This window comes from Anastrepha obliqua, chromosome 2, assembly GCF_027943255.1.
Source record: "Anastrepha obliqua isolate idAnaObli1 chromosome 2, idAnaObli1_1.0, whole genome shotgun sequence".
NCBI classification, from domain to species: Eukaryota; Metazoa; Arthropoda; class Insecta; order Diptera; family Tephritidae; genus Anastrepha; species Anastrepha obliqua.
The window spans coordinates 108,971,504-108,983,522 of record NC_072893.1 but is presented as its reverse complement, the minus strand read 5'-3'; the positions used below and the strand labels follow the sequence as shown (position 1 = coordinate 108,983,522).

Here is a 12,019-nt window from a genome sequence, read left to right as displayed (position 1 = left end):
GTAAATGCGAAAAAAGAAAATCAGTAATGGATTTCAAACGTAATACGACTATAGTAGTGTGATTACATTATATTTGGTTGGAAAATCACGAATAATCGTGAGTTCGATCACCTTAAAGTAAATAAAGTTTTGTTTATCGTACCAGTACTCGTTACAATGATACTGGTAGTATCGCGAAACGTCATGAAGGTGGTCATCAAAAGACTGCAGCGTCACATGAAATGGTTCAAAAAGTGAAGAAGCGACTAGAGCGAAATCCCGACGAAGTTCAATTCAAATGGTGAAACAACTGAAAATATCTGACCGTAGCATCTGCCGTATGCTGAAAAATTATCTCAAAGTCAGGCCTTACAAGATCCAAAAGGCGCATAATCTTAGACCAAAGCAACAACATGTCAGACTTGAGAGAGTGAAGGAGTTGCTACGCTTGGCCGAAAGCGGTCAATTTCCGAACATTGTGTTTTCTGACGATAAAAGTTTTCAAATTGAGCAATTCGTAAACTCCGAAAACGATAGGGTTTATTTGATCGACCGTTTATACGAGAATTTGAGTCATCCATTGGCCACCAGGTTTCAGCACCCGCCACAGGTAATGGTTTGGGCGGCTGTAACCCCAGATGGGTACTCTCCAATCGTTTTCATCGGGAAAGTATTCTGAAGGTTGCTTCAAAAGCAGTGGGTAGGCAAACATTTCGGTGGCTGATCAGGGACGTTTCAACTGGACTCGACACCGTCTCACAAAGCTGGAGTGAACCATGAATGGCTAAAAAACAACATCCCGAACTTCATAACGTCCGCACTTTGGCTCTCAAATTCACCAGACGCGAATCCGATGGATTATTATCTTTGTCCCATTTGGAGAGCAAGGTCCGAACTAAAAGATTCACCAGTCTCAAGGCGCTGAAAAAAGCCATTGTCTCCGAGTGGGCCAAAATACGTGCAATACATTCGGGCAGCTTGCTGCGATTCGTTTCTGGACCGTCGCAAGGCCATAGTCAAGGCAAAAGGTGATCATATCGAGCAAAAGTAAATAGATTCTCAATTCTTTATTGTTTTTACAGATTTTTTAATTTGAATTGAATAAAAGTAATTTTCCAAGGTAAATTTATGGTCTTTTTAATTGGTTACACTTCGAGTGCCGGACCTTGTTTACGCACATGCGCTATTTAGGTACATACAGGGTGGCTGATGAATTTTGCTACATTAAGAAACTCAAATAACTTTTTTTTAGTGTATGGAATTCATTTATTTTTTTTTTTTTTCAAGTTGAAGGTCATTAAATTTTATTAAATGTAGCTTAACTAGTTTTAAAAATAATTGAATTTAAATGCCCCCCATGCTCGTTGACACAAGTGCGGCATCTTAGTAAAAAGTTGTTCATTGCTGCTTTGAGAGTTGCGACTGGAATAGCCGCAATTGTTGCCCGAATGGATTGTTTTAGTTCATCCAAATTTGTTGGCTTTGTTTTATAAACTTCTTGTTTACATAAACCCCACAAGAAAAAGTCAGGTGCAGTAAGGTCAGGCGACCTGGGGGGCCAACGAAATTCGGAGTTTCTTGAAATCAGTTTATTGGGAAATTTTCGTCGCAACTCTGTCATAACAGTCTGGGCTATGTGAGACGTTGCCCCATCTTGTTGAAACCACACAAAGTTGAAAAGAATTCTCTTTCGGCGTAGTTCTGGATAGAAAAATTCTTTCAGCATTTTCAAAAAACGGTCTCCAGTAACCGTAACGGTGTGACCATTTTCTTCAAAAAAATAAGGCCCGACAATACAGCGTGAAGAAACCGCACACCACACTGTCACGCGAAGAGGATGCAATTCCGTCTCGTGGAGTATCTGTGGGTTAGAAGTATTCCATATTCGACAATTTTGTTTATTCACATTGCCGTTTAAATCGAAATGGGCCTCATCAGACATGAAAAGGCAGTTTAACATGTTTTGGTCTTCTTCCACCATTTGCAGGAGCTTCTGGCGAAATTCCAAGCGAATCGGCAAGGCTGCTGCATTCAGTTTGTTAACCATTTGAATTTTGTAGGGAAATAAGTCTAAATCTTTGTGCATTATTGTTTGCAAAGACTGTCGGCTGACACCAAGTTGAGCAGATAAGCTTCTTGTTGAAACCCTTGGATTGCTTTGTATAGCTGCAGCTACAGCAGCGATCGTTTCCTCCGTCCGAACTGGTGGGTTTCGATGATAAGGCCTTCTTGCGACTGTTCCTTGCTCAGCAAAATTATTCACCAGTCTCATTATGGTCCATCTGCTCGGGGGATCGCCGCCAAACATCCGCCTGTACTCTCTCTGTACCAAAACTACGGACTCCAGTGCGTGATAGCGGCGGGCTATCCAAATTCTTGTTTGCGTGTCCCAGTTATCCATTTTAATAAATTTTAAAAATCAATCTGCAAATTAAGGGGGGACCCTCATTTAGACGGTCGAAAAATGCATCATTTTTGGGAATTTTTTTCTCAGGTAAAATAACTTCAAACGTTTTGTAATTCATAAAGTACTTTAATAAATGTCTTGACTGTCTACAAAAATTTTCGGAGAAGAAAAAAAACATTTTAAGTATGGAAATATACACCTCGTCCATGGCACCTCATTCTATCTGTGTACATTCTAGCGCTCTGAATTTTTTTCTGAAATAAAAAAAACAAATTTTTTTTAAAACTTTAGGATAATACCTTCGATGTGACATTTTGATTTAAAAAAAAAAATTCTAAATTGATATTTTTTACCCAGTTTTATGTTAAAAGTGATTTTTCATGCATAAAAATTGACTTTAAAATTACAAAAAAATATGAAAATCTTTTTTTTTTTAAAAACACTTAATGTCACATTGAAAACAATTTAATTATCTTTAAAATGAGCTATTGTAAAGCCTGATTGGTTCAATACAGCGTTCTCAATTGTGTACACAAAATCGAAAAATGATGTTTCGAGAAAAACGCGTTTAAAGTTTTGGATACAAGCGATCAGGCCACCCGTCGCGTCTTGTTAAAAATTTTGTCACTCCTTCAAAAATACAGATATCGACTTGAAATTTTGAAAGTATATTCTTAAATAGTTGTAGAATAGATTAAAATTATTTCCAAAAAATCGATTTTTTTGACCCGATAAATGAGGGTCCCCCCTTAAAACAAAAATGGAACAGATAACTTAAAAAGAAAAAAAGTTATTCAATTTTTTTTTTGGTAGCGGCTTTCATCAGCCACCCTGTATTTGACTCCGCCACGCACTTGTCTCTTTGGCAACCAATCTACAAATACAATCTTTACAAGTTCACTGATTATGCTCATACCACGGAGCTAATAAAAACGGCATGCTGTTAACGAACAGACAAAATTACCCCCACCAAAAATTTCAAAATCACATCAAGAAGTTGTCGCTTTAAAGTTATAAAAGTTTTTTTGATTAACCAATCGTGAACCAAATCCTACCTCACTCTGTGCACAATGTATTTAAAAAGATATGTTCCAAATTTCTATGGGAATCGATTGAAAACTCTTACTGATAACTCGAGCCCACCGTTTTGAAGAATGTAGTTTCGAGAAAAACGCAAAAGAAAATAAAAAATCGTCTGTGCTCTGCTGCAGCGTTTTCTTCAAATAATCATAACTTCTCCAATTACACTGTGTGACAAAAAAAAAAAATTAAATATACTTTTATGGAGACCTAGCACAACTTGTGGCTATAGAAAAACTAAAAAAAATGGTATAGGAGAAATTTCCAATACACCCCCAAAATCTCATTTTATGGCCATAAAACCGTGAAGAATAACTCCTAACTTCGCCAATTTCCATCCGATTTCGAATTTGTTTTTTTAGTTCGAAAGAACAAAAACAAGCCTTTTTGACAGTGTGTTGACTTTTTTTCTGAAATGACAACTGACGAGACTGTAGACGGAAGTATTTGGAATTTTTTTTATTTTTTCTCTATTTTTTCAACTTTGACATAATTTTTACGATATTATCCGATATTGACTGTAATTGAATTAAAATTAATAGAGTTGTGTGGGTTTTAAGTATTTTTTTTTTTTTACTACGAGATTTTGTATGCGTTTCGAAGCATGAAAATGATAACAAGTGTCATTATAAACACATAATATTTATTGGAGTATTGTGCAGTGCAGCACTGTACGGTATGGTACGGTGCAGTACACAACGCAACTGGTTCCAAACTTAAAAATGCATTTTAAACGGCCCTTTGGAGTTTAGTATGGTACGGTACATTTGTCATTCTCTTTATTAGTTTTGAATACTTCTCTGTAAGAAATTCGATCATCATCATTCATCTGAAGTCGTCATCAACTAAATTCCATTGTTTAAATCGAGAAGCGAGCATTTCAGATTGTATTCCCGATAGAAAATCTGAATTTGATACAATGTGTCGTTCTGAAGACTTAGAACCAGACGGAAAGTACTCTTCATCATCAGGTTTATTGTTATCAGTTTGATCATCATCAGCAATGAGTTCAACTTCATTCAGTTCATGTCCTGCAGTTGAGTCAATCATATCGTCCAAGACTACGGGGTTCTTAACAGTTGCAACATCAGCATACTTTATGTGCTTTCGAGCTTTATAATGATGACCGTTTACGTCCGTTTTATAAAAATAACAATCATCTGGTTTATGATAAGGCTGATGATGCCACATCATCGGAGAATATTGAGAAATTTGACTTTTCTGGCAACGTTTTGATTTATATCTCTTGAATTTCAATGAAACAAACAATAAAACTTTGACGTTTTAAGGGGGTCTTCTGGTCTCCAGCGAAAAAAAAATCGATTTTTTTTTTTTGCATAATTTTGTTGTATGTGTATGCGAGAATACGCCACAGAATGGATTTTTTGAAAATCGCATTTTTTCACATTTTTCTGGGCACCGAAGTGTACCCTCCTCCGGCCGTTTTATCATAAACTTTATCTTTAAACGCGTTTCCCCGAAAATCGTGTTTTTTAAGCATTTTGGTCACACTTTTCATAGTAGTTATACTCCGATTTCAATGGTTTTGGTCTTAAAAGGTTCGGAAAACTTACCGCTAAGTTTCCCCGTGTACGATTTTTGAAATCTTTTTTCATTCCATTTTTATAACCTTTTAAAGTTCAAAAAATGAGCAAAAAAAAATTTTTTTTGCAAATTGTTGCATAACTTTTGAAAAAAATTAAAAAAAAAAATCTGTCACGGGAAAACTTAACCAGGGCAACTCTGAAGACAACGCATATCTAATTTTTGCTTTCTGATTACCCAGGCGGAAAAACCGTGACCAAAATGGAGACCTGTTTCGTTTGGAGGTGGACGTCTTCAGCGCCATTTCAAGGTCGCGGGTGTTAATTTTTTCAAAGTCAAAACCATTTTTTAAAAGCCAAGACATGTACCTTTAAAATAAAAAAAAATTTTTTTTTAAATATTCACAGGATTTGTCACAATCAATCCCCAAAAAAACCCTTCATTTCAGGGCCTCGAGACCAGAAGACCCCCTTAATAAGGTTAAATTATAATAACAAACTTCTTTTGTTAATCAATGTACAGTGTGAACTTTGGTACACTTTGGAGCTTTTTCATATTTCTATTGAAAAAAAATGTGCTATAATATGTCAGATATTTTCGTAAGTTCTAACCAGTTCTGTTGTATGCAGTAAAGTGTACTCTTATGTATACATATACACTCCAATAAATATTACGTATCTATAATAACGCATCAAAACACGTCCTTATTCTCATTTAGCGTAAGCTATACCTACATACCAAATTAGTAAAAAAAAAAAAAAATCTTAAAGCCCACACAACTCTATTAATTTTAATTCAATTACAGTCAAATATAGCTCATTCGACGCAAAATTAAATTTACTATAACAGTAGTGTACTAAAAAAAATCCTCAATATCGGATAATATCGTAAATATTATGTCAAAGTTGGAAAAATAGAGAAAAAATAAAAAAATTCCTAATACTTCCGTCTACAGTCTCGTCAGTTGTCATTTCAGAAAAATTGTCAACACACTGTCAAAAAGGCTTGTTTTTGTTCTTTCGAACTAAAAAAGCAAATTCGAAATCGGATGGAAATTGCCGAAGTTAGGAGTTATTCTTCACATCAACCTACTGAAAAACGGTTTTATGGCCATAAAATAAGATTTTGGGGGTGTATTGGAAATTTCTCCGATACCATTTTTTTTAGTTTTTCTATAGCCACAAGTTGTGCTAGGTCTCCATAAAAGTATAATTTCACTGTCGCACAGTGTTATTTTTATCGGATTTTTTTTAATAGTCCTAGAATGTGCACTATAAAATGAACCAAAAGGGAAAGACTTTTTTATATTTCCAAGTTCACATTAACAGAATTGTATAATGTTTCGTACATATATATGTATGTTTGTTAGAATTAGGTCTACATTTACTAAACTTAACATGAATACAGAAAAAAATCAATTATTTACTATTATGTTTCTACTTTCTGACAGGCAGGATCGGGACTGGACAGTGGAAAATTTGCCAGGTCAAAAAGTCTTTTAAATGATGCACAATTTATCGCCTTGGCAAATATCTACAAGGCGCACCCCTGTCTGTGGGATGAAAATGTCCTAGCATATAGATTCGCTAATAGGCGTCGGGAAGCATTGGCAAATATACTTGAAGAACTTAATAAAGAAACTGAATTGAACTTAACAAAGTGTGAATTGGAAAAGGAGATTTCTCTACTCCGCAAAATATGTTCAACTGAAAAAAGGCAAAAAATATTTAGTCGACGCAACAAATCTGTTTATGAAGCAAAATATCCCTATTACGAACAAATATCGTTCGTTGAAATTGATGTTACTCCTTTTGAATGCTCCATATGTGGAAATTTATTTGCTGGCTTAAGTCAGTACAAAGTACATTTAGCATCGCATGATGGCTCGCTACCATTTAAATGTAATGTTTGCGGCCATGGATTTCAGCTAGCATCTAATTTAGCGGTGCATTTACGAAGGCACGCGCAAGACTACACGTACAGCTGTGCGGTATGCAACAAGCAATGTGTCACCTCAACTGAATTAAAAACGCACATGCTTCATCACACCGGCGAAAAACCATATGTTTGTGATATCTGCGGTAAGAGCTTTCGTTGGCTACGAGAATTTCAAGAGCATATAAATCGCCATGAGAACCGGCCCAGGTACAAGTGTGAAATTTGTTCAAAGGCTTTCTATAAAAATGGCAAGCTTAAAGAACATATGGCTGTTCACTTCAAGGTTCGTGATAAAATATGTAAGGTGTGTAACAAAGCATTTACAACCCAGAAACAACTGCGTCAACACCAACACATTCATAATGCGGAAAAGAAATTTATATGTAAGATATGCGGAAAAAGTTTTGCACAACCCGCGGGTCTAAGTGGGCATAAAAAATCACATTGTATAACGACATTTACTAAAAATCCTGATTTAAACTAAGAAAATCATATTTTGTAACTCAGGTTAAAAATAAATATTAAATGTACATATCCATGCTAGGCATTGCGTAATCGACTTCTTCGATTACCGTTTAACCCTCCGATGTTCGGTGCCTTATGATGCGGTAAGTGCATCATAAGGGTCCGCCCAGACCCATACAAATAATGTAAGAAATACGGTTGTTGAGCTTCCAATATTTTTTGGTAGCTATATGTTGCGAAATAAAAACTAGGTTTTTTTAACACGTTATAATTTAATTTTAATTTATTGCGTGGCCGTGTTTACAAAAAGTTCAAATGCTAATGCTAATTTGCGAATATTTGCACGTATATATATATGTGCATATGTACCTGTATTAGGCAAGCGAAAGGAGGAGTAATGTTATGTATACATATCTTATGCTAAGTAAATGCCTGCGTATACTTTGTATTTTTGTATGCCGTTAAGCGAAAAGGAATATTGTAAGGAATGTATAAAAACTGAAAAATAATATAACATGACATTTTAAGGTGACCAGCTTATATAAATTATAAATATTGGCTATAGTTAAGCAGTTACTTTGTAGGTTGTGGAACGGGATTAGCTGCTGCTCCGAGCAACGGTTTTAAAAATAATTTTATTTATTTATTTGAACGGGTTAGTATTAATTACGAAGAGCAATTGTGTTTACAACTATATAGTTGCATGGAATGTTCATTAAGGCATATGGAACGATTACATTTGCTGCAGTTATAACGAGTTTTACGTCGCTTTTTCGAAGAAGAAGCAGCACAATGGTAGCACGATGACCGTGTTGAAGCAACTTGAGCATATGGTTGTTGCTGTGCTGCATCTGATGTCGATGGACAAGATTCCGGTACCTAAAAGTAGCGAAATAATTTATTTTAAATTAGTAAATATGAATAAATGCATACACATATCTTTATACGCGGAGATATATGTAGGTGTGTATAATTCATACTCACCTTGATATTGAAAAGATTCATTGCTTGTCTTATATGAGCAAGCCTCCATACTAATGGGTTAGTCGCCAGTTTCTTCATATCTGGGATAACTAGCTGCCGTGCCAATTCAATGATAAATGAGCGCCTCTTATCACTCTGCTTTGTCGGATTCAGCTCGTCATAGATGATGAATGAGGCCAAACCGGCAATATCAAGCATATTATAAAACATTGCCAGTGGCCAACGGTTTGTCGAGCGTTTTCAGCCAGTCAACATTTGATCCATTGCATCTACCCCCGCTTTAAATTTATTGTAGTCCAAAATTTGATCTGGCTTGAATCCTTGCAATGGATCGGTGCTTTGACGGTAATGGGCAGTGGATAACATAATTTTTCGGCTTTGCCATATACGAGCACAGAGCGATATTCTTATTGTGATAACAAAATAAAGTGCTTTTAACATCACGCTTCGGGTGAAGCAATTCATGCGGAATGAAGGTCTTATTTTTTCTTACGGTACCGACGAAAGCCACTCTACGATCCATCAACATTTCTGCCAAGTTGTATGTTGAAAAAAAATTGTCAGCATAAACAGTCCTACCGCTGTCCATATAATTTTCCATCAATTTCATGCCGACCCGTTCACCTTGATTCGTTTCTCGCTGGCCACCTGGTGGTTTTCCGGTATAAATTATACCTTTCAAAGGGTAGTTTGAAACAGATCACAAATCCACCACACTTTCATGACATTTTTTGCCGGCTTACTCGGAATATATTGGGTGAATCGAATGCGCCCACGATATGGAAATAACTGTTCATCGACATGTAACCGACAATCCGGAGTGTATGCTTTCTCTAAATTGGGCATCAGCATGAGCCATACATCGTCCAGGGCAGCAGATTTGCTTTGCTTCAACCCCTCAGCACGAGTACCACTGTTATCGAAACGGATGAAAGTAGTTAAGCTCTTGAACCGATTCAATGACATAGTGGCCTTATAAATTGGCACATTGTAACTGGCCCACAATTCTTTCGCTGGCTGAGAATTCGAGTGGAATACACCAGCAATAAGTAGCATCCCAAAAAAAGCATACATTTCGTCTTCGTTAGTCATTACCCAAGAACGCTGTTTATTACTGGGATGCTTTTCATTCCATAGACGAAACGCTTCAACGGCTTTTCTGTTGGTTTCCCACACAATGAGACTTACGATTTCAGGAGACAGCAATAGCTTGAAAAGAGCTTTATGACTCGGTGACGCTCCTCGTAGTGGCCCTTTACGAGTAAAAGTTGTAACATTGTGACAACGAGGCCTTCCAGATGGTGAAGGATTTGGATTCCCCATCTTACCATCTTTCGACCTGTATATAAGGCCCTGGGTAATAGATGTGCTGCATGATTCCATTGTGGTTGAAGCCTGAAGGGCGATAGCTTCTCTATACAAATCCTCAATATCATCATGGTTTTCATCCAGAACAGCCTCTAACTCGATTTCCTGTTCTATATCTGATGCTTCACCGAAGTCATCATCATCTGGAAAATATTCATCATCTTCTACGTCGCCACTTGTTTCAAATGGATCGGACTCCTGTCCCATAATTTCTTCAATTTGTGCTTGAAGTCGTTGACGTTCTTCCGGACTTACATTTGCTGTACTTAGCTTACGAAGCAAACGCGTCATCACATCAACTTCATCCATATTTACTTGTTCCATTTTATTTAAAAAAACACGTCCCACTAATTAAAAAACACGTGTTCACTTTAATTTTCAAATGTCAACTAAAAAATTATCTCTGCCGCTGCCTCCGCTAACAGTTTAGTTGTTTACACCTAACGGTTAACCAATTTACATGAGAAGCTTATATGGGTCTGCACAGACCCATGTGAGCTTAATTAACGAAATTAGTTTAAAATTATTATTTTTACAACAAATATAGCAAAAATCTTAATTTTGCTACTTCATTGTATTTAGCACATTACAATTTAGGAAGTTATGGACTACGAAGCCTCAGATATTAAAAATAAAAGATCTACATACATTTAAAGATCGAATGGGTCTGGCCAGACCCATATGAACATCGGAGGGTTAATTGGTTTCAAAATCATATGGAGGTTATGCTGGGAACACTCAAATGTAGTAAGTCACTTTCCGAACATGCCAAAAACCGTGTAGAAATTCCAGCGACCACTAGCAGGTGGTGAGCTCGTTACTCCATCGTCTGTGATATTTGCCACCGCCAACGTACAACGGGTTCAAAACTATTCCGCAAAATCTGCCTCCCGAGCATTTCAAAAGACGCTTCACGACGATGTTGTCATATGTAATGATCAAATGTTTGTTCGTCGAGAGAGGACTTTATTACTCAATTCCCTACTTAGTTCAAAGTAGCACTTGTTGGCAAGAGAGATTCTCCGTTGGGTTTCCAGGCTTGTGCTGAAGTTGAGGAATATCTGAGAAATAATTAACAACTTTCTGGCACATATGTATTTGTATTTTCCTTGCAATTTTATATTATTTTTAGTTTACTTAAGTTATGTACTTTTATTCAAAAAGTGTATGTAATGAATTATACGGTAGCGGATAGTTTGATTTGGAGCGTACTCGTGTTTTACTTGCTATTCACTCAGATATTCCTTTCTGTGCCGTTTTAAGTAAATGTACTTTTCATTCTCAAGTTTTCATATAACTTAAGTGTATATATACCTATAGTCAATCTTTATTAAAAAAGTTTGTATAACTAATTTTTGATCAAAATAAAAAGAGGTTATTTAAAAATTATAAAATAAAAAATATTATATACAGTGCACTCGCGGTAACTCGAATAGCCGCTAAGTCGAATGACGTGCTAACTCGAACACATTTTTTTCCCTATTGACTACTTTGTAACTCGAACAAAAAAACAAATTTATTTGTACACACATTCTTTTCAAACATGGAAGAGGAGAACTTTAAAAGCTTCTGAGTTTCCTAAAATGGAAGCCGCTTTATACAAATGGTTTCTGTCCCAAAGAAAAAAGAATTACCCAATAAGTGGACTCATCTTGAAAGCTTTTCATACCCAGTTGTGTGGGGAAAATTCTACATTTTTTGCCAGTGACGGGTGGCTTCAAAACTTTAAGGGGTTACATCTAGTTAGAAGCCCTGAAAAATGAGGGTTTTTAAACAAATTTTCCTGAGAAAACTTCTGAATTAATTGTTTTAAGCTTTTGTACACATATTATGGTAACTTTGAATAATATTTAAAAAAAATTTATTTGCAAGAATAACAGTTTTTATAGCTGCTACAGCAGATTTCCAGGAACCCCTCCAAAAAAAAGACGTTTTACGGTGACCACTATATCTCCGAAGTGGATTATCTGAAATGAAAAAACCAAACGGATTTGATTAAAGTATTGTATATTCTTGTAATTAATCGAAGAAATAAGCAAAAAAAAATTTATTGACAAAATGGCGGCTTCTCAAAAAAAAAAATCTATTTTCTGGAATAGTTTTGGCCTTAAATTGTGTATAAACAAAAAAATGTTTATCGGTTTTAAAAAAGCTTCGATTAAGTACTAAAAAATATAGTTCAGAAGCCGGTGTAAAAATTTCAGACTAACCGGTTTAGCCGTTTCCGAGAAATCGTGGTCACCGACTTTCAAA

At 35.9% G+C, this 12,019-nt stretch overlaps 1 protein-coding gene across 4 annotated transcripts in view; it reads left to right on the top strand.

The window, feature by feature from the left end:
- The window catches only part of LOC129237442 (uncharacterized), a 78,411-nt gene extending 70,930 nt beyond the window's left edge, over positions 1 to 7,481 (top strand). For all 4 annotated transcript variants that reach the window (XM_054872202.1, XM_054872203.1, XM_054872207.1 and 1 more), the window contains one exon: positions 6,462 to 7,481. In XM_054872202.1, the coding sequence (XP_054728177.1) occupies positions 6,462 to 7,433 (972 nt within the window). In that variant the 3' untranslated portion in view covers positions 7,434 to 7,481. The remainder of the gene's footprint in view (positions 1 to 6,461) is intronic.
- Positions 7,482 to 12,019: the final 4,538 nt, after the last annotated feature.